Here is a 21,155-nt window from a genome sequence, read left to right on the forward strand (position 1 = left end):
ATCTAAACCATAAGAATAATACAGTGCAAGCTGTGAAACTGATCTCACAATCAAAGATGTTAGTGACGTTCTGGTAGAGGTGCTGCTGCTGTGTACACTCACAGAAAACAATGTGCTCAAATTTTAAAGATGTGGGGCAGCTCCTGTAATATCTCCTTGACTATCGACATCAGCTCTCAGCGATATCTCTTGACTATCGTCAATACACTATACTATCGTCTATCTGCACAACCCCACTAACAATTTAACCATTTCAAATTTCTGTAAACGAAACCATAAAATCTTAATTATTTCTTACCATGCCAAGTTTTTCTAGAAGCCTGGGGAACTCCTTCAAGATTTCTGGGATGCTTGCAGACCCATTGCTGCGAATCCACCATTTCTCAATTTTTTTCGGGAGGCAAAACAAATTCTGTAAAATAAGGATGAAAAACTGGGTTAAAAGCTAGCAAAACCATACAGTATGCCAGCCTGGAAATCCAGTGATCTGCCTATTATTCATCAATCTCAAATACAAATTGTTATTTCTAACAGTAACATATAAAGAACACATTACATGCCCTGCATCCCAATGTGCATACTATCCACCCTATCTGCCCTAAATAGTATTGAAAATTACTACTATCACATAGAATTTAGGATGGATAGTATACACTTTGGGACGCAGGCATAGCCTCTCTAACTTACGGTTCACCTGGATAAACTTGTGTTCTGATTAAAGCAACAAAAGCATTCACTAAAACAGAGGAAAGACCTCAAACACCATGAGAAATTAAGTCTAACTTTAGACAACATTTTAAGTAAAATATTTAAGAATATTACATACCATTTAAGAATAATATTACATACCTGCGATATTGTGGTTTAACGTTAAGGGTAACTAATGAGGAAAAAAGAGCGCGAAAATAAATTATTGTTGGATTCGGCACGTCGCAGACATTTACTTGGAAAAAAAAAGACCTTAAAAGATAAATTTTAGTACGAAAAGATCTAATTATGACAAAACATTACAAAGCCACACAGAAACGTTACACAGACAGTAAGTTAACTGAACTTACCCCTGTATTTCTGACCTAAGGATAGTTCATACCTTTTTCATGAGGCGTTAAAATATAAAACTTTGCACACGCGCACGCTTGCTCACACTCACACACACATAACTAATATATAGCCTATATTTATAACTTTTATATAACTATAAAGAGATTGCTGAGGCCTTTTTTGTCAACAAAAAATGTAGGCGGCTACTTCATTCACAGAATAACGCTAACTTTAACCCGCACAGCGACAGATCAAATACCACATTAACCGTGAAATCAGTGTGCTCTCACCACAGCTTATAAAAATAGAGGTAAATAATCATATTATCATATTAATTTACCTTATAATCCTGCTTGCTGCGAGTTGCTTGACCGTCTGACGATGAGACGAGTGAAGAACCCAGAAAATTCGATGAAGAGGAAAAATAAACAAACCGGTTGGGTCAAAATAACCCAACCCAGGTGTTCAGTGGTGAAAGAACCCCTTGCAGTCATTTGACCCAGCACTAACAACCCAACTATGTGCTTACAGTACCGCAAACAACCCAGAATTATGACCCAGCACAATTAACCCAACAATGTGTTTACAGAAATAACCCAGCACTTTTAACAGTGTAAGTACAAGTAAAAGTACCAGTCTAAAAATCTACTCAAGTAAAAGTAAAAAGTAGCTTGTTTAAAATTTACTAGGGGTAAAAATTACTTAGTTACATTTTAACAGTGGGAGGGAGGAAAAAAATGGAATAGGCCAAGGGTGTCAAACTCAGTTCCTGGACGGCCACATGCAGCCCTGCACAGTTTAGATATAACCCTAATTAAACACATCTGATCCAGCTAATCTAATCAGTTAGGCTTATTTGAAAACTACATGGTATGTGTGTTAGAACTAAACTCTGCAGGGCTGCGGCTCTCCAGGAACTGAGTTTGACACCCCTGGGATAGGCCTATAAATCTCAAGCTAATTGTTTTTAATTAAAGGAATTGGTTATTTAGAATAATAAGACATTTAGGCTGTTACCAGGCAAATTAAATCAGTATCAACAAAATTAATCTTTGCAATGCAGAGGAAACACAAAAGCTTCATCTGAAGTGGCATTTAGATGTATTTACACAGTGTAATGCAGGACATGAATTAATTTAACCTGCAGTTACAAATGCAGAAAAAAGTGGTTTGATATGTAAGACACAAAAAAAGTGGTTTGATATGTAAGACATAAAATGTTGAATACTCATTTAAAATTATACATATACAGTGGGGCAAAAAAGTATTTAGTCAGCCACCAATTGTGCAAGTTCTCCCACTTAAAAAGATGAGAGAGGCCTGTAATTTTCATCATAGGTATACCGCAACTATGAGAGACAAAATGAGAAAAAAAAATCCAGAAAATCACATTGTAGGATTTTTAAAGAATTTATTTGCAAATTATGGTGTAAAATAAGTATTTGGTCAATAACAAAATTTCATCTCAATACTTTGTTATATACCCTTTGTTGGCAATGACAGAGGTCAAACGTTTTCTGTAAGTCTTCACAAGGTTTTCACACACTGTTGCTGGTATTTTGGCCCATTCTTCCATGCAGATCTCCTCTAGAGCAGTAATGCTTTGGGGCTGTCGCTGGGCAACACGGACTCCAAAGATTTTCGATGGGGTTGAGATCTGGAGACTGGCTAGGCCACTCCAGGACCTTGAAATGCTTCTTCTGAAGCCACTCCTTCGTTGCCAGGCGGTGTGTTTGGGATCATTGTCATGCTGAAAGACCCAGCCACGTTTCATCTTCAATGCCCTTGCTGATGGAAGGTGGTTTTCACTCAAAATCTCACAATACATGGCCCCATTCATTCTTTCGTTTACACGGATCAGTCGTCCTGGTCCCTTTGCAGAAAAACAGCCCCAAAGCATGATGTTTCCACCCCCATGCTTCACAGTAGGTATGGTGTTCTTTGGATGCAACTCAGCATTCTTTCTCCTCCAAACACGACAAGTTGAGTTTTTACCAAAAGTTCTATTTTGGTTTCATCTGACCATATGATCATCCAAATGCTCTCTAGCAAACTTCAGACGGGCCCGGACATGTACTGGCTTAAGCAGGGGACACGTTTGGCACTGCAGGATTTGAGTCCTGGCGGCGCAGTGTGTTACTGATGGTAGCCTTTGTTACTTTGGTCCCAGCTCTCTGCAGGTCATTCACTAGGTCCCCCCGTGTGGTTCTGGGATTTTTGCTCACAGTTCTTGTGATCATTTTGACAACACGGGGTGAGATCTTGCGTGGAGACCCAGATCGAGGGAGATTATCAGTGGTCTTGTATGTCTTCCATTTTCTAATAATTGCTCCCACAGTTGATTTCTTCACACCAAGCTGCTTACCTATTGCAGATTCAGTCTTCCCAGCCTGGTGCAGGTCTACAATTTTGTTTCTGGTGTCCTTTGACAGCTCTTTGGTCTTGGCCATGGTGGAGTTTGGAGTTGGACTGTTTGAGGTTGTGGACAGGTGTCTTTTATACTGATAACGAGTTCAAACAGATGCCATTAATACAGGTAACGAGTGGAGGACAGAGGAGCCTCTTAAAGAAGAAGTTACAGGTCTGTGAGAGCCAGAAATCTTGCTTGTTTGTAGGTGACCAAATACTTATTTTACCGAGGAATTTACCAATTAATTCTTTAAAAATCCTACAATGTGATTTTCTGGATTTTTTTTTCTTATTTTGTCTCTCATAGTTGAGGTATACCTATGATGAAAATTACAGGCCTCTCTCATCTTTTTAAGTGGGAGAACTTGCACAATTGGTGGCTGACTAAATACTTTTTTGCCCCACTGTATATATATATATATTATATAAAATAAAAAAATCAAATCATACTTTAAATGAGTAAAAGTAGGTGTAGGTGTCATTGCGATTGAATTGAATCATTTAAACGGTTGATTCATTCAGGAATGAAACACTGTCATTGCTCAGAGACACAAAACTGTGCTATGGTGGCTGTTTGGAATTATTTTTGTTGTCGAAATAAAGCAAAAACGGGTAATATGGTGTCTAAAAGGCAAGTCTATTAATGAACTTATTGTTTAATTGAACTTTTGTAGGCTAATCATGCTGATTTTTGGAGAGAAAAAAAAAATGGTACTCTTCGTGTGATATTGATTTACTATATGAAATGATATAAATATACACATTTTCTGCCCTATATCTTCAATTTTGTGATCATTCTAAATGCATTTTAACAGACTGAATCATGCAGTGAAAGAACGCACTCTAAATGCGCGCACTAGTCTAATCTACTAGACTTCACTGCACTCTGTAGGAGTGTTTTGTTTGGTTTTTGCAAAATACTTATAATGTCAAATCGTGCATCGTTAAAACAACAATTAGGATATTATCGCAGACGATATATATCGCACACCCTGCATTAGGGGTGTGCGATACTGCAAATTTTGGTATCGATCCGATACCAAGTAAATACAGGGCAAGTATCGCCAATACTGATACCGATACCGATACTTTTCCTTTTAATAACATACATTTAAATGACCAATTATACTTTGAAAATTAACAATAACTTATGTTGATATGACTAAAATATTACATTCACCTTAAAGCTATGTGGATATTATTTGCCTTTCTGAAAGGAATTGGCAAGCAGAGGAGCCCAGAATATGAAAGCAATGCATAAAGTTTCGTGTTAAGCATTTTCCTCCCATAGAAAAGAGTTATAAAGAAAAAAAAAAAACTTAACGTAGCCTAATGCATTAAGAAAGTAATATTGAAAGGCCAACTCAGTATACTGAAGATGCAAACTATATGCAGGCAAGCAGCCCATGATATGAACGCAAAGTGCATGCATGTTAAGTGTTTTCCTCTGATAGAAAACCTTTATAAAGAAAAAACAACAACGTGGCTTAATGGTTGAAGACAGTAATACTGTAAAAGGCCAAATTCGTAAATTTAATGGGTCTGGCTTCCAGTCTCATCCGCTTCCAGCAATTTTAACTGTACAAAACAGCTCGTTTTGCTGCTTGCTTGGTAGTGCAAACTGGTGTTTCTTACCATATTATTTTAATGAATTATCTTAATTATAAACACACGTGGATAGCATAAACAATTTTACTCATGATTTCCCTACCGTGCCTAATGAAGTGGAAGTCTCGCACATTCAGTCTATGCAAAAAGCTTACTTCCACATTGAAAAAGGTGAATAAGTTTGGTGCTGTTGCCACAGCAGCGAATTTCTACCGTTCCATCTCTCGCTGTAGCCAATAATATCCGCTTGCTTGGAGCCGCTGAGTCACGTGGTGGCATAACAAAACACTAAAGCAGGGAGGAGCAGTAATGTTTGCATACAAGACGTGAAAAGAGCGGTATATAAACACTCAGATATGTCTATTCTTTGTTGAATGTATTAAGCAATATATTAAGTGTAGAGGAGAGAAAATTAACCTAAAGTATCGATCTAATCAGGCTAGTATCGATCCGATACTGATACCAACGTTGGTATCGATATTATCGATATTAGGATCGATCCGCCCACCCCTACCCTGCATCACTGTCTCTTTGGCTAATTTGTGCAAAACCTTTTGCTAAACTGGCAAAGCTTCATTTTAACCACCAATGCAACAATGGAAGTCTTTACCTCTACATGCTTGTGAAGGGTTGATGTCCAGATTTTATAAGCCTCTAGTTTGGTCTCCCTAGGCAAACACAGCTTACACTGCATAATAGAGCATAAATATGGCCAGGGGTTCACTTCATTTCCTTCGAGTTCAACTTCAGCAGAATACCACAGGGTTTGGTTTTCAGCTGGGTCTGCACCATTAACGCCTGTCTTGTCCGTCTGCATCTTTCTTGTGATTTTTAGTGCCAGATTGTTTTTTTTTACTCCGTAATTAATGTTTTAAAATGTAGCAAAGTACAATACTTCAAACAAAATATACTTGAGTAAAAGTAAAATTACAGATTTTAAAAATTACTTTAAAAAGTAGAAGTACACAAAAAAGCTACTCAATTACAGTAACGCGAGTAAATGTAATTCGTTACTTTCCACCTCTGTGTAAATCTAAAACAAAATAACATATGTGGTGTGGTGTATTTGGAGAAATGTGATTTGTAATTACTTGATTGATTGTCTGGCATCTTATTGGTTCCTGATTTCTGAAATTTGAATGGGAGAATCACTCGTGTGCCCCATAACACACACCCCTGTTCTGCTGATAATTCATCATTTTTAGCATGAAACACTTTCAAATCCTCTGACACTTCACTTGGCCAGCCTTCCATTACATACTGGTAAACTTTAGAAAGCTTTTGATCTGTTCTAGTCGCTCTGGCAATCTGTGATGCATTAAGGGGAGCCTCTTGCAGATGATTAGTCAGAAAAAAGTTGATATGTGCTGAAATGGCTTCTGTGCCAGCATCCGTGATTTCAGGCAAGGGAACTCTTGACAAGCCATCAGCATTTCCATGATTTTCTGCCTTACGATAACAAATGTGATAATCATAAGCTGACAAGATGATAGCCCACCGCTGAATACGAGCCGCAGCCATCATTGGGAAGTGCTTATGTTCCCCAAACAAAGTCACTAAAGGTCTGTGATCAGTCATCAGATTAAATGATCTTCCCCACAGATATTGATGGAATTTCTTAACTCCATAAATGACACTCAATGCTTCTTTCTCAATTTGTGAATATTTATTTTCCGCAGGAGACAAGGTACGGGAAGCATATGCAATAGGGTGTTCCTCACCATTTGGCATCGTATGCTGCAGCACTGCGCCAATTCCGTAAGCTGAAGCATCACATGCTAAATTCAAAGATAACCGAGGATCATAGTGTACTAACACTTTGTCACTGGTCAACAGTTTTTTGCACTTATCAAAAGCACCTTGTTCTTTCTTTCCCCACTGCCAAACCACTTGCTCTTTCAACAGCCTATACAGTGGTGCAAGCACGGTGCTCTGGTGTGGTACAAAACGTCCATAATAATTTACCAGGCCTAAAAAGGCTCGCAGTTCTTTCACATTTGAAGGTGCCGGTGCATCTTGAATAGCCCTCACCTTGTCCTTTGTTGGATACACTCCTCTTCCATCTATCACATGACCCAGATATTCAATTTGTGTCTGCCCCCACGCACACTTACATGTTTTTACTTTTAATCCTGAGTCTTGTAGACGCTGTAGAACTTTGCAGAGAGTTACTAGATGTTCTTGCTCATCTTTACCCAAGATTAGCAAATCATCCAAATATACAACAACTTTCAGGTCTTTTACCAAATTTTCCATAATCTGCTGGAAAATAGAAGGAGCTGAGCTAATGCCAAATGCCAGACGATTATAAACATAGAGTCCCTTGTGTGTATTAATTGTTGTATATTTCTTTGAATCATCATCCAGCAAAACCTGTTGATATGCTTGAGCTAAGTCGATCTTAGAAAACACCTTTCCTCCACTGAGAGTGGATAAGACTTCTTCCATTCGTGGTAAGGGATACACTTCCGTATTGGCAGCTTGGTTAACGGTAACTTTATAATCCCGACATAAACGAATTGTAGAATCTTTTTTAATCACAGGGACGACTGGAGCAGCCCACTCACTGAATTTTACTGGAGATATAATATTTGCTTCCTCCCATCGATCGATTTCTTTCTCCACACGTTCTTTCATAGCAAAAGGTAGAGGACGACTTTTATAAAATTTAGGCGGAACCTCTGGTTTCACTGAAATGGTAGCTTTAATATCCTTTAGAGTGCCTAATTCATTCTTAAAAACTTCACTATACTTCTCAAGCACTTCTTGAATAGATCCAGGCTGTTTAGTTTGACTCACAAATCGAATTTCTTTCCAATTCAACTTAATTTTCTGGAGCCAATTCCTTCCACACAAATTTGGTCCATTTCCTCCCACTACAATTAATGGTAACTCATTTACTTGATCTTCATATTGCACAGTAACTGTGAATTGGCCCAAAACTGGAATGTTTTCACCTGTATACGTTTTTAACTTTACTCGAGCTCCCTCCAGTGGCACATGAGCGAATAAGTGCTTACCTTGCATGTGACATAATACTCACAGCAGCTCCTGTATCAACTTCCATCAATAAATCCTGCTGATTCACAGTAAAATTCACCTGGAACCTTTGTTTTTCAGTGTCACTTAACAGAGAGAACATTTCCAATTCTGGCCAAATTCGTCCAAATTTGCACCAAAATCACATTTCGACGCACATTGTTTGAGTTCAGCACCGTTTCATGGGGCTTTTGTACACAATGCTGGAATCGGAAGCGTTCAGCGATTATCAATGGTTTTGGTTCAAAATGGGCCTGCAGGATACTGACAATTTCTCTAAATGTTTTATCCTTTGGTTTTTGCGGTTGAACCAAATTCCATACCACTCCGTAAGTAGAAGCTCCCATAATACTCAGCAACGTCGCTACTTGCCTTGCATCATCCACATCATTAGCAATCATGAACAGTTCCACTCACTCGATATATGCAGACCAGGATTCATTTTCTGGTTTATACTCATCCAATCTTCCGATTTGGGCCATACTTCTTCACATAACTTTTCCTCGTCGCCAATTTATGTTATATATTAAGGAGGCAAACCACCAAAAATTCCATCAACACTCTTTACTTGGGTGAATACATACGTCAACACTACAATACATCACATGACTTAAATACTGGCTTCTAAAATCAGGAACCAATAAGATGCCAGACAATCAATCAAGTAATTACAAATCACATTTCTCCAAATACACCACATGTGGCTTAGAGATGTTTTCCATTGCGGCAATACGGAATAAACCCACATTTACATACACACCAAACGTTTCATGAAGGTGTTCTCTGCATTCACAAAGATAAAAAGTCCAAAGTTGAGTTGAAATCAACTGAGAGCGAGATTTTACTTGAAAGTGTGGTAACACTTTATTTTGATGGTCCCTTTTGAACATTCTGTTGACACTAAGTAATGTTGCAGCTACATGTCAACAAACTCTCATAAGAGTATTAGTAGACTGTCTGCTTCATATCTACTAACTCCTTATTGTTTTGGTCTCCCAACAGATATTCTACTGACTATAAGTAACTTTGCAAGAACGTGTCACCTTATTCTAACCCTAACCCTGCCAGTCAACTAATACACTACTAACAATCTAATGAGAGTCAGTGGAAATGTAGGTGCAACATTACTTATAGTCAATAGAATGTGTTAAAGGGACCATCAAAATAAAGTGAAACCGAAAGTGTTTATTCTCAGGTTAAAAGAAGAAGCAAACTTATGACATGACATTAGATATGCAAAATCAATACAAGGCTTTATCTTTACATATTTCTGATCTTAGTATTAATATTAGCATGATAAGATCCCTTCATTGCCCCTTTAGTTATGGAGTGTATAATCATCAGCCTTTTATCATGGCATCGGTGATGGTGGCATCTTTTTCCAGGTCCACCGTGATTTTCTTGCCAACAATTTTGAAGATGTTTTCTGGTCTCACACCATGCGGTTCGGCCACTTTTACTGCCAGCATGTCAAGAGTTAATATCTCTCCCTGCTGCAATGGTTTCCGGGCCACTACTGACTTACCCAACTGCAAGAAAGGACAGTGATTTAATTCCATTTGATCACTATTGCTATATCTGTCAAAATGAGCGTTGTATCTGACCTTGCCGTGACAGGAAGCCTCACAGGGCAGCATCTGTTTGATTGGCGAGCCCATTGCCATCTCAACCGTCCTGATGGCTTTCACCAGCTCCGCCAGCTCGGCCGGCTCCAGTGATGCTGCATGGTCACTTCCTTTCCAGCTCTTATCCAGGGTCACATGACGCTCCAGGACCTTCGCCCCGAGTGCCACAGCAGCCACAGACACATGGATGCCCGTCTCATGTCCAGAGTATCCTATGGGAATGCCCGGAAACTCCTTCTGGAACTCCTGATTTAGATAAAGAGAAATAGAAAGATTCATAACTACTCATTAAATACCTACAATTCTTGCTACAGGAGGACAAGATCAGCAGGGGCCTTTTAGTCATAGTTTTTGATGAAATATGCTTTAAATTTAGTAAATATCTCTTGTTAGTCACTAAAATCTAAAAATCTAACTTTAGTATATCAAAATAACATTTTAGATGAGAATTGCAAAATCAACCCAATATATTTATATATGGATTTAGCTTGTCAAAATTAGTTTATAAAAATATATAAAACAATGAACATGAATATTTATATATTTATATTTTCTTATATTCATATTTTTTGTTTTCATTTTTATTTTAGTTCAAGTTTTAGTAATTTTGTTGTTTTCATAATTTTGTTTAGTTCTGTTTAGTTTTTATTACATTTTAGTATTAGTTTTTTTGTAAACTTTTTTAGTACTTGAAGTACTAAACTAAGTTTAGCTATTCCCGTTTTATATTTAATTTTATTTCAGTTTATTTTATTTTATTTTGTATGGTTTTAGGTTTTAGTTAATGACAATAACCCTGGAATGAATAATATAACACTGAACAATAAATTTTGCTAAATTTAACCAAATATTCAAACATTTTATATATTCATTTAGCATATCAAAATACCATTGTTATTTTTATATTGTTAATACACTATAGTTGTTAATATTTTGAATTAGCTTTTATTTTTATATTTTCTGTTTTAATTTAAATTTTTAATAATAAATAATTATTCGTTTTAATAATTAATGTTTTCACTTTAAGTTTTAGTCATTTTGTTATATTTATATAGTTTTAGTTATTTTAGTACTTCAACTTAAACTAAATGAGAAATGTTGCCTTTTATAATAAGAAATGCTTATTTCAAATAACCAATTCAAACAATTATTAATTCTTAACTTACAAATTAAATTAAGCCTTAAAATGTAAAATAAATATTCAAGCATTTGGTATTAATTTAGCATATCAAAATTTAGCAAAATTGAAAATGTAATCAATCGTCTTCATGCACATTTTTCTTTAAATCAAAAAAACGCGTTATGTAACATTTTGGCCAGTAATTTACAAAGTTGACAAGATTAAAGTGGCTTGTCTTACAGTAATCAGACTGAGGTTGACGTGCTCTAGTGGCAGTGGATAAGCGCTGGTGCACTGCAGGAAAGCAAAATTGGGATTGTGCTTCTTGACGGTTTGGTAAACACAACGCATTGTCTCCATCGACTGCATTCCACTAGATATCACCATGGGACAACCTACAAAAACAAGTCAAAATGTGAGCTTCAAGACATGGCTGCTTCTGGATGAAAGTAAAGTTGACGTTTTAGTCATTAATACATTGATTTTGATTTCTCTGCGGACCTTAACTACGCAGTCATCCGCAGTAAGAATGAAAATCCAGAAAATCCACACCAGGATTTCTGTTTTATTCTCTCTGTTCTCTGGCCAATAAGCACCGTCAATACCTATTTTATTTTTATTTTTTCTGGTTGACTACTCCAGAATAACTGACTTCAAATGCACATGGGAAGCTATTGAGATTCAGTTCTCAGTTCTGCTTATACTTTCCCCAGTTTCACAATTTGGATAGCGTCTATTGAATGTAAATAGATAAATGTCAAACAGGTTTGATTTTCGGTGGACTCTTGTCACTGTGTGCCATTTAATTTGTCTGAGGAGAGCGAGTTTTCAGCAAACACACTTGATTGATTTTGTTGTAAGGACTGCTTCTGAAAATGGACTTTTCATTTCAAATGGGTGTCAACTTTAGTGAGTTTTACCTTTTTTGGCGGTTTTCTCCAGGTAAGGGATGTTGTTGGTGTCCGCTGAGGCAACTTTGAAAAACGGCACATTGATTTCATGAAGAAATTCTACGGCCATCTGACCGAGATAGGAAGAGGAAAAGTTATGAGATGCATTTCAATCTACTTGGTCTTTGAGGGACATTTGCATATTTTCTTGCTATATATTATAAATGATCTGCATTTGATCACCTCATCCATCCCTGATGCCGTAAAGAAGATGCCGATGTCATTGGCGTACTGCTGCAGTTCTCTGTACTGTTGGTGACTGAACTCCAGATGGTGCTTATGAGCCCCGTAGGTTGGTCCCCAGGCATGAGGGGACGTGTAGGGACGCTCCAGAGCGTGTTTGGTGAATCTGTGTTCGATCTCACTCTTTTGAAACTTGGCACAATCAGCTCCACAGTCCTGCATGGGGACAAAGGGGGAAGTAGAGGTGAATTTGGTGAGTAGGGTGATCATACATCCTTTTTTCCCCCTGATGTGTCCTAACTGGGATTTCTAAATTGCCTAAAATAGCCAGATTTTCGCTTTGTTTTCCTTCATTACATGTATTTGCATTGCTCGTTCTCTGTAGAGCCCATCTTTTCACCATTTGCCAATTATATACAATGCCTGCATGCTATTGGTCAAACTACTTTTCGGTCATTCAGCAATGGAAAATAAAGTCAAAACCAGAGCATTTTAGGCAATTTAGAAATCCCGGCCAGGAAAAAGAGAATGTACGGTCACCAAATTGACTATACACTTAAGAATAAAGGTTCTTTATTGGCATCAATGATTCCATGAAGAACCTTTAACATCCATGGAACCTTTCAATCCAACAGAAGGTTCTTTAGATTTTTAAAATGTTGTTTACACTAAGAAAAATGGGTATTTTAAGAACTGTTGACGGAAAGGTTCTGTGGGGAACCCGAAATGGTTATTCTATGGTGTCACTTCAAAAACCCACTTTTGGTGCCTTTATCTTTAAGAGTGTATAAAAAGTGGAGTCTCCCTTCTGAAACTGAAAAAAATTAAATTTGATGTAATACAATGTGTGACTTTTACAGCCCCACAGAAAAGTATCAGACTTCACATCTGATAAAGCAGTACTTTACCTTAGCCATTTGGATCATTTTTTTGGCGATTTCTATGTCTCCTTGATGGTTCTGACCAATCTCAGCGATGATAAAACAGGGGTTGCAGCCCCCGATTTTTCTTCCAGGACAAAGTTCAAATTCAGCAGGCATGTTATAGACTAACAGCTTAACTGATTTATGACGAAGAGGTTGAAGATGTGGTCACTAGCGCACTGGCACCAAGCAAAGGGGCCGGAAAGCAGGGCTCGCTATGATTTAAAGAGATACAAGCGCTCCTCCCTAACCACTGTCAACCCCAACCCACACACGTTCACACAATTACCTCAGCTGTTGTTGAATTTTGAACATGCAAGGCTATAAAATATTTAGCAGCAAACCAGTATGTATCAGTACCTGCTAACATACAAGGCATTGTGTCAGCAGATGACTTTATGAAATAAGCATACCACAAAGCACAAAGTCCATTTTAGTGATAGTGTTCTAAATGATTTGCAACTAAATGTTATACAGTTGGACGTTTTATCAGACATTATATCAGATCAGAGTTTACAAGAAGGAAATTATGGAAGCCTGGAAGTTATGAAAATGATTTTTCTAAAGTTTATTGACAAGCTACAATAAAGGTTTTCTGTATTTTATTTTTTTGTATTTTTTTTTTTACCTGTGTTGAGTTTTGGCAAATTTCATGGAAACTGATGCATGCTTGCGATGCACAAAAGCCTTTTCAAAATACATCTGTGTCAAAGCTTTGCATGCACATTCATGACCCTAAATGAAAAAAAATAATTTTTTTCGCATAATTTCAAGAAGAAATAAATAGTTTTACCAATTTTCAAGCTTTCAAATTCGAATGTGCCATAGGAGGGTTGAAGTAGGGTGGAGAGGTGTTATAAACACATACTGCAAGTCTTTAATTTACAATTACTTGCTCTTTATGTTAAATTTGTACCAACATTGTATTCAATGGGGTTCTTCAATGGCACACCTTCCAGTTCAATAGTTTTCCAAAGAAGGGTAACACCACTTCAAAACAAGTTGCAAAATATTTATCTGACCAAGTCTTTGATGTACATTTATTTACTCTATATGTTCAATTTCTACCATTTTCTACCATTACCGTCACATTGAAGGTATAAGGTGAAACTGTACTTTGCTCATAATTGTTTCTATTGTAAATACTTCTACATTAAAGACTTCTATAGGGTCAAATAAATATTCTGCAACTTGTTTTGGAGTGGTGTGACCCTCCGTTGGAAAGTTATTGAACTGGATGGTGTGCTATTGAAGAACCCCATAGAATAGAGTGATGGTACATATTTAACATAAAGAGCAAATAATTATACATTAAAGACTTGAAGTATGTTCTTTAGGGTCAGATAAACATTTTGCAACTTCTTTTGGAGTGGTGTGACCCTCCTTTGGAAAGCTATTGAACCAGAATATGTGTCAATGCAGAAACTCATAGAATACATTGATGGTACTTTTTGAACATCTAGAGTAAATACTTCTACATTACACATTTGAAGTATGTTCTTTAGGGTCAAAATAATATTTTGCACCTTGTTTTGGAGCGGTGTGACTCTCCTTTGGAAAGCTATTGAACTGGAAGGTGTCTCAATGCATAAACCCATTAAATACATTGATGGTAGATTTTGAACATCTACAATAAATATTTGCACATTAAAGACTTGAAGTATGTTATTTAGGGTAAGATAAATATTATTTTAAATGTTCAAAATAACTAAACATTAAACTCTAACAGGTCTTTCCATTTTCATAAAAATGCCGAAAACTCACGCAATTCTGCAAGGGCAGCAGTCTGAACAGCAACAGTACTGGTTGGATCTATACTCAAAAATCTTGCATTGTCTGTGGTCATTCTGAATTTATCTGATCAGCACATTTTCAGTCAGTGTAATTATACCAAGCAAAGATAGTCAGAACTTACTGTTTCACAACATTGTCCCATCTCTACTCCCCCTTGGAAAAACACAGCTCCCAGTCAAGATTTACAGTTTTTCTCATTTGCTAACACACAATTCATGAAACAATTCACTATTTTCTCGTGTCCTGCAATGATTAGTACAAAATTTAGAGGTGAATTTTCAGCGTAAATGCTAGAAAATTTCACAAATAATTACAAAAAAATGGCAAGTGACACATTGAATTAAATATGAATTTTGAAGTAGAAAGATAGAAACAGTATTTTCTTGTAAAACATACTCCAGTAATCTTTTGACAACCATTTGTACAGTATACAGTGCCACCAGCAGCAATGCCACGTCCATTTTGTGCGTGAATGTGCGTGTTTACGTGGATATTAAGATAAGAAGATAAGATAAGAAAGTCAAAGTTGAGTTTCACAATCTGTACATCCTTGTCTCCCAACTTTAAAATACTGTTTGTTTGAGGCAGATGGCCTTTATTAGTTACTCACCCTTCCAAACCCGTAAGACCTTCATTCATCTTCGGAACACAAATTAAGATATTTTTGATGAAATGTGAGAGCTCTCTGACCCTCCATAGCAACACAACTGAAATGTTCCCAGGTCAAGAAATGTAGTAAGGACATAGTTAAAACAGCCCATGTGACATCAGTGACTCAACTTCAGTTCTGTCAGGACCACTATCGTCAAAAGATAGATACTTAGCATAAGGTTTTGGTTTGGCGGTATGGTTCTGTTCTGTGCAAAAACTCCCTGCCCATCCATGCAGCCTGTCATGAATGAGCAGGGAGAGCAACAATAATAACCCCCTAGGGTAAACAGAACAGAACAAGCAGATATCATTAAATGTACATAATGATATTTAAGTGTATTTAAGTATGATTCAGCAAGGAATATCAGAAGACAAGTCCTGACTGCGAAAGGAGGAGTTGGGGATGGAGGAGGGTGATTTGCTCCTGAGCAAGCGGAAAAAGCTGCTGATTGATACGGAAGAGAGCTTATATAGGAATGCCGCGATAGGTGTTGTATTCCTATAGGTAGATACGATCAGCTGAGAATCAGCTGATGCAAGCTTGACTCACGTGACCTGCCAGAACTAACGTTAACGCTTCATTTTTGCGAAGCTACGAGAATAATATTTAAGTGCAAAGAAAACAATAATAACATAATTTATTAAATTCTTTTCCCCCCGAGTTACGTCTTCCGCCATTTTGGAGAGTACCCAAGAGCGTAATCGATGTAATCAGTGTAGTTTACTGGGGGGTCTGTAATCCTGTAATTACGGATTACAGACCGTAATCTGCATAATCAGCATTGTTTACGCTTAGGGGAAAGCGTGCGTATGCGTTGTGGCGGAAGACGTAACTCGGGGGAGAAGAATTGTTGAATAAATTGTTATTTTTGTTTTCTTTGCGCTCAAAAAGTATTCTCATAGCTCGCAAAACTGAAGTTGAGCCACTGATGTCACATGGACTGTTTTAACCCTAAATGCATGAAGCGACCCGGACGTATCCAGCATGGATGGATCTCTAACTGCTGCAATAGAAAAAAACTCTCTTGATATTTTAAGAACAACTAGATAAAAAAGTTTGTCGAGACAAACTTTAAGTTGGCTTGAGAAAGCCGGACCAGAAAAGTTTGAAAAGTTTAAGAAGTTTAAAAAAGTTTTAAGTTTGATGGTTTTCAGTCTGAAATAGTTTGAAGTTTAAAGTAGTTTTAAAAGCTTAAAGTTTGAATGTTTTAAAGGCAATACAGTCTGTCAGAGATGATGAATAGCAAGTGACTAGCATGTTGCTAGCATGTTTCTAGCATGATTAGCATGTTGCTAGCATGATTAGCATTCCACTAGCATGTTGCTAGAATGATTAGCAAGTTACTAGCATGTCGCTTGCATGTTTCTAGCATGATTAGCATTTTGCTAGCATGTTGCTAGCATGATTAACATGTTGCTAGCATGATTAGCAAGTGACTAGTATGTCGCGGACATGGTTCTAGCATGATTAGTATGTTTTTAGCATGATTAGCAAGTGACTAGCATGTTTTTAGCATGACGCTAGCATGTTTATAGCATTATTAGCATGTTTCTAGGATAGATAGATAAATTAGAAATATTAGATAGATGAGATTGAGTTTGAATGGGTTAGAAATAGTACATAGAAGGGAAGCTTGATTGAGTCTCAAAGGATTCTGGGAGTTTAAGTTTGAATTTTGACAGTTGGAGTTTGAATAGTCTTGGCTCATTTGAACATTCCGTCAATGTAAGTCTATGGGATTTTTATGATTTTTAATCTTCGGTTTTATGAAAACCATAAGTCTGATCAGTTAGAAAAGACATAGCACACCCGGCCAGATCAGTCTGAAGATCTGGGCTGAGTTTGGAGTCTGTAGAGTTAAAGCTCTAGGAGGAGATGCATTCAGAAATTTAGTCTAAGAATAACTAGAATGTACATTTCCTGAAGAAAATGTGAGTGGTGCTTGCAGTGGCAAAACTCAGCACTCGGTTGCTAGGTCGGCATGAGTGTTTTCCACGGCACTGCCATGAGGTTGCTAGGGCACTTGGGGTGGTTGCTAGGTTGTTGCTATGCGGTTGCTAGGGTAATCAGGGTGGTTGCTAAGGTGTTCCTATGTGGTTGCTAGGGTAATCAGGGTGGTTGCTAGGGTACCCAGGGTGGTTGCTAGGATGTTACTATGTGGTTGCTAAGGTACTTGGGGTGGTTTCTAGGGTGTTGCTATGCGGTTGCTATGGTACTTGGGGTGGTTCCTAGGGTACCTGGGGTGGTTGCTAGGGTATTGCTAGGCAGTTACTAGTTGTCACAGATCGTTACTATGGAGTTTTATAGAGTTATTAGTTTGAATTAGCACTTAGCTAATCACTATTGGCATGTAGCTATTCAGTGCTAGCATGTGTAGCATGTTTGGAAGTCCTATTTGTTAGCATGAGTCAAAAGAACCAACTCCCAAGTCCATACGCCATTCTGATGCAAAGATATAGGACTTGATAAATGGTTGCTAGGCTACTCTGTTTGGTTGTTAGGGAGTGGCTTGGCAGCTGCCAATGATGATACTCCAAAGGCTGTTTGCCAGTATGAATAGTATAAACCAACCCCCGTGTCTCTATGACATTCAGATTTCATTTATTTTGGTTGGCTGAGTAAAATGAGTAAAATAGTATGTCAATGGCACAATTTTGGGGGGCTCTTGTGCCCCAGGGGTACAACTTATACCCCATTGGGGTATGTTCTCGCACAGCTTGATAGCCTCTCTAAATATGGTGATTCATCTGTTTATACGAAATTCTCGCTTTGAGCTACGACTCGTCAAAGTTGGCCGCAATGTTAAGTCTATGGGATTTTTCGCCCACTGTACGATTATCGTATGCCCGATCGCTTATAAAAGATATAGCACACCATTCCTCAATAAGCCGCACGATTTGACGCCTCATTCATGGGTCTGTGATGAACGGTGCAGGAGGAGTAGCGAACCGAAGTTTTGTCTAGAAGAAGAAGAAGAAGCAGAATAATAATAAGTATGCAAGATAACAATAGTGATGCCTTGCCTTTGGCAAGCACCACTAACTAGAATGCACATTTCCTGATGAAAATGTGAGTGGTGCTTGCAGTGGCAAAACTCAGCACTCGGTTGCTAGGTCGGCATTGAGTGTTTTCCACGGCACTGCTAGGCAGTTGCTAGGGCACACGGGGTGGTTGCTAGGGTACCCAGGGTGGTTGCTAGGTTGTTGCTATGCGGTTGCTAGGGTAATCAGGGTGGTTGCTAAGGTGTTGCTATGTGGTTGCTAGGGTACTCAGGGTGGTTGCTAGGATGTTACTATGTGGTTTCTAGGGTGGTTGCTAGGGTGTTGCTATGCGGTTTCTAGGGTACTCAGGGTGGTTGCTAGGATGTTACTATGTGGTTGCTAGGGTACTTGGGGTGGTTGCTAGGGTGTTGCTATGCGGTTGCTAGGGTACTCGGGGTGGTTGCTAAGTTACCCAGGATGGTTGCTAGGGCCGTTGCTAGGGTACCCAGGGTGGTTGCTAAGGTAAATGGGTTGGTTGCTAGGGTACCTGGGGTGGTTGCTAGGGTGTTGCTAGGCAGTTACTAGTTGTCACTGATCGTTAATATGGAGTTTTATAGAGTTCTTAGTTTGAATTAGCACTTAGCTAATCACTTATTAGCATGTAGCTATTCACTGCTAGCATGTGTAGCATATTTGGAAGTCCTATTTGTTAGCATGAGTCAAAAGATCCAACTCCCAAGTCTATACGATATTCTGATGCAAAGATATAGGACTTGATAAATGGTTGCTAGGGTCTGTTTGGTTGTTAGGAAGTGGCTTGGCAGCTGCCAGTGATGATACTCCAAAGGCTGTTTGCCAGTATGAATAATATAAACCAACCCCCATGTCTCTATGACATTCAGATTTGAAGATATGCCTGTTTGGGTTGTTAGGGTACTCGACATTGGTTGCTAGGGAGTGGCTAGGAAGTGTCTATGGTGATTCACGATTGGCTGTTTGCTGCCCCGAGTCAAACGAGCCCACCCACATGTCTCTATGACATTCAGATTTGAAGATATGCCTGTTTGGGTTTGGGTTGCTAGGGTACTCGACATTGGTTGCTAGGGAGTGGCTAGGAAGTGTCTATGGTGATTCATGATTGGCTGTTTGCTGCCCCGAGTCAAATGAGCCCACCCCCATGTCTCTATGACACCGTGATCCAAAGATATCCGTCTGGGCTTTTAATATGGCAGTCTATGGGATCACTTGCTAGGGTGCTATAAATGGTTGCTAGGGCGTGGCTTGATAGCTTCATAATGATCCTGAGAGTCTGATTGGTTGGCTGAGTAAAATGAGCCCACCCCCATGTCTCTGTGATATTGTGATGCAGAGTTATGTTCAATGCAAAATTCCTATGTAACTTACCGTAGTAGGAAAAACGTGTGCTGTTTCATGGGCCGTCCCTCACCATAGAATGTTAATGGGGCAATTTTGGGGCGCTCTTGTGCCCCAGAGGTACAACTTATACCCCATTGCGGGGTATGTTCTCGCACAGCTTGATAGCCTCTCTAAATGTGGTGATTCATATGTTTCTACGAAATTCTCGCTCTGAGCTGAGACTCGTCAAAGTTGGCCGCAATGTTAAGCCTATGGGATTTTTCGGCCGATTTTTTGCCCACTGTACGATTATCGTACGCCCGATCGCTTATAAAAGATATAGCACACCATTCCTCAATAAGCTGCTCGATTTGACGCCTCTTTCATGGGTCTGTGACGAACGGTGCAGGAGGAGTAGCGAACCGAAGTTTTGTCCAGAAGAAGAATAAGAATAAGCAGAAGAATAATAAGTATGCAAGATAACAATTCTGCCCTACAAAGGCAAAAGACCTTAACTCACCAAAGTGTGAAACTGAGAAAAATGACTTTAAAGTTTTTTTTGTTGTCCAGCCAATTGTATGACAGGTAGGACACTGAAAATTTGCCAAGTAGTTGTCATAATTAATATATTTATCTACATAAAAAAAAATTGAGCTCAAACTTGACCTTTGACCCTTATTCGGAAGTTAATGTATTCTGCCTTTGTATTATCTGCAAAACAATAATGGGTCATACCAAGGCAAAATACCGTAATTTATAATTTATTGATCATTTTGACTTTTATCACTCTATACAAACATTTATATGATAACAATGAAAGCCTTAAAATAACATTTAGTGAGTTCTGTATAGTAAGGCTTAATATTACATCAATAGAATATTACAAAATAAAAAATGATGAGAAGGCTACAACTCTACTGGATCAAACACAACCTTTATTCACGTGACACGTCTGTGTTGTTTTATCGACAACAGCAGTGAGTGACCAAGTGCTAGCTAGTTTGTGTCTTTTAGCTCATACAGTAGCTTTAGCGGCAGTTATGCGTCCGCTGTTGGAATCCTCTACAATACAGTCACACTTTTACACAGTTTAGCTGTCAGCATTTTAACTGTTTAACCGGGACAATTTCATAGTGGTTGGTATAAACCGGACGTCACCCTACTAATAGCCCACCCACAGCGACACTTAAAATTGAATGTCAAACTCCGGACATCTTTGCACTTTGATAGATTAGGCTAGCCCGTCGGCGTATGATGGATTTAAACAATGGATTTGTCTTCTCAGTGGATGTTTAATAAAAAAAGGTAAGCTGCGATCTAAGTTATATCTGCTGGGTTGGTCTGTGTGTAATGTTTTCTCCTCGCCAGGGGAGGTGTGTCGTGAGGCGTCCCCAACCCACTCGCGCTGTTTTCTGTCAGATTGGCTGGATATATCCAGGCTTTGATTTATTGTGTTTTACAACTGGCACACCAT

The 21,155-nt window shown here is 38.4% G+C and overlaps 1 protein-coding gene across 1 annotated transcript; it reads right to left on the reverse strand.

Moving 5' to 3' along the window:
* Window positions 1-9,355: 9,355 nt before the first annotated feature.
* LOC131524664 (sialic acid synthase-like) lies at window positions 9,356-13,159 on the reverse strand. Its single transcript, XM_058751902.1, has 6 exons — window positions 12,884-13,159; window positions 11,976-12,191; window positions 11,763-11,862; window positions 11,083-11,237; window positions 9,702-9,968; window positions 9,356-9,626 (listed from the first exon to the last, which is right to left on the reverse strand). Exons 1-6 carry the CDS (start codon window positions 13,013-13,015, stop codon window positions 9,438-9,440), a joined length of 1,059 nt encoding a protein of 352 aa, XP_058607885.1. The 5' UTR covers window positions 13,016-13,159; the 3' UTR covers window positions 9,356-9,437.
* Between the last annotated feature and the right edge of the window lie 7,996 nt (window positions 13,160-21,155).

The sequence above is a fragment of the Onychostoma macrolepis genome, chromosome 18, assembly GCF_012432095.1.
Source record: "Onychostoma macrolepis isolate SWU-2019 chromosome 18, ASM1243209v1, whole genome shotgun sequence".
Taxonomy (NCBI): Eukaryota; Metazoa; Chordata; class Actinopteri; order Cypriniformes; family Cyprinidae; genus Onychostoma; species Onychostoma macrolepis.